A 2214-nucleotide genomic window follows, 5' to 3' on the forward strand; every position below is an offset into this window, starting at 1 on the left:
TGTATAGAGATAAAGACAGTGTGTTGTGTTGTGTGTGTTTACAGAGTGAGGGATAAAGGGATCAGTGCACAAGGTGTCATCTGTGTCCCTCTTAAGTTCATTAAGTGCTCAGACTCTTGAAGATCAGTGGGGGAGGAAGAGGAACGCAGTAACATTACTTCTGGTTTGATCATGTAGCGCGAAAATCCTGCAAACTGCAGCATTCCCAGGGGTCAGAGACCACTGAGAGCGTCGCGTATTTACGTAAGTACATAGAAGGGCATGAATGCACCATGAATACTCAAACCACAGAAACATTAAACAAGAAGCCTACACTGAAAAAAAACCAAACGTGTGACATTCACATTTGTGGCTTCACTGTTAAAACCATCCCTGGGCTAACTTCCTCAGGAAGTTGCAAAAACTCGGCCTCTGCTCATTTTGACACTCTGTGGTTCAAAAGGAGCAGATGAAGTACTTCAATCTTCACATCCTCTCTGCTGTACCGATTCTCGTCATTAGAATCCAAATCAACACATCCCAAAAACCTCTGCTGAGTTCAGGGTGAAGAACCAACATGTAAAGTCTGAAAAGCAGTATGTAAAGCCCCTCCCCTTTGTTAACCTCAAAGTTTGAGGGATTTGCTGCAGATGAATTCCTATTGTCTGCACGGACCTGTTCAATCCGTGTCTCCTGTGTTCTTCTTCCGTCTTATCGTGAACTTTTTTTCAACAGCATCTCCTGTTCTTGGCTGCCAGTCAATCCCCTGCTTTATCCTTTACCTAACACAGAGGGCACGAGCCCTGCCACCTGCAGCCCAGGCTGCTGAGGTGAGGCTGGCGGGGTGAGGGACTGATAAGAGATGGACAGTGTTGTGGCGCTGACGTTGGGGATTAGTCAAAGTATGAGTTCAGTGAATGAGAAGATGTTTAATTTCTTGCTCAGCGGTTGGCGTGGAGCAGGATGGGTACGTAGCTTCTCTGTAGATGTTACAGGTTGAAACAAAGTGGAAGGCATAAAAAAAGATGTTTGTACTTCACTTCATGCATTAAGTGGTTATGGGAGGTTCCCCAGCACGTGGCAGAAATGTTTAATTTCCGGGTTGAACAAAAAGAGGAAGACAAGATTCTGATCAGCAAACTATTTCACAAGTCATGAGAGGAAACAAAGCTGAAACAATCAACAAGATTCGTGTCAGACATAATAACTACTCATTCATTATAACAACGCAAAATCCTCTTTTGTGACTCCATGTCAATTTTATATCCTGAGGGTAGAGACACACAGAGACACACAGAGACACAGACACACACACAGCAGCAGGGTGTGTGCAGTTAGTATTATGAAAGAAAAAGAGAGAGAGATCATCTCATGCAAACCACCTGACAAACAACAGGACAAATCACACTGCAGGATGCAAACTGAGTAAATATAATAGACACAAACTAAAGTCTAAACCGTGAAACATGAATTTTCATACCACAGGAGGGGCCCGTTTTTCTTGTTCTGTTCTGCTGTTGTTGTCACTGTGCATTATTATCATTTTGTGGTAAATAAAACAAACATGCAACCCGTCCATACAGGTAAACTCAACAGCATTTATCTTTTAATTTATCCACCTTGCTGGCTTTTTATTGTTTCCTCTGTACAGCATTTAGTAACATTGTTAAGCAAAGTGCTACATTTATTACCCACCAGTTTAAAGTAATCTTTATTCTTTATATCCATGTTATACTGGTGGCTCGGTGTCACTGGTTATACTGGGAGTTGTCCGTCACCACAAAGAGAAGTGACTTATTGGGCTAAGCTGTCATAATCATCGGTAAATCTTGACTCAGCAAAAGTCCTTTAATCCACTCAAATAAATCAATATTCAGAGACAATCCGGCGATAAATGAGCATGCGCGGGTTTAAAGGGCTCCTCTGATAAGAACACCTGGCCAGGTGCTCATTGATTTCTACTCAACTTAAAAATGTCTTTTCTCTTCACTCAGCTCTTTTTTTCTCGCCCACCTGCCGTAGACACAGTTAACAACCACTCAGCTCTCTCTACCTGTAGAAAAACAAATGGTAAACACACCTGGTTTCAGCTGCAGGCACTGTAGGTGAGCTCGGTTCGTCTTCTTGTATCCGTGTTTGCAGCAGCGAGGTCCTGCTCGACGGCACTCCGTTCACAACCTGCTGAGGAAGAAGAAATAAAAAAAAGCCTCGTCTCTGTCTCTGATCTTCAGCCGC

The 2214-nt window shown here is 43.1% G+C and overlaps 2 protein-coding genes across 2 annotated transcripts in view; one reads left to right on the top strand and one right to left on the bottom strand.

Annotated features, from left to right (window-relative positions):
• The window catches only part of LOC118327348 (myosin-9-like), a gene marked incomplete at its 3' end in the record, with an annotated part of 19671 nt that extends 17463 nt beyond the window's left edge, over window positions 1–2208 (bottom strand). Inside the window, 1 exon segment of the mRNA XM_035660670.1 lies at window positions 2060–2208.
• LOC118326604 (myosin heavy chain, embryonic smooth muscle isoform-like) overlaps window positions 1–2214 on the top strand; it is an 8192-nt gene that overhangs the window by 1435 nt on the left and 4543 nt on the right. The window contains exon 2 of the mRNA XM_035659633.1: window positions 715–809. Coding sequence (XP_035515526.1) covers window positions 715–809 — 95 coding nt within the window. The remainder of the gene's footprint in view (window positions 1–714; window positions 810–2214) is intronic.

This window comes from Morone saxatilis, unplaced genomic scaffold (assembly GCF_004916995.1).
Source record: "Morone saxatilis isolate NCDOM2014 unplaced genomic scaffold, NCSU_SB_2.0 Contig17, whole genome shotgun sequence".
NCBI lineage: Eukaryota > Metazoa > Chordata > Actinopteri > Moronidae > Morone > Morone saxatilis.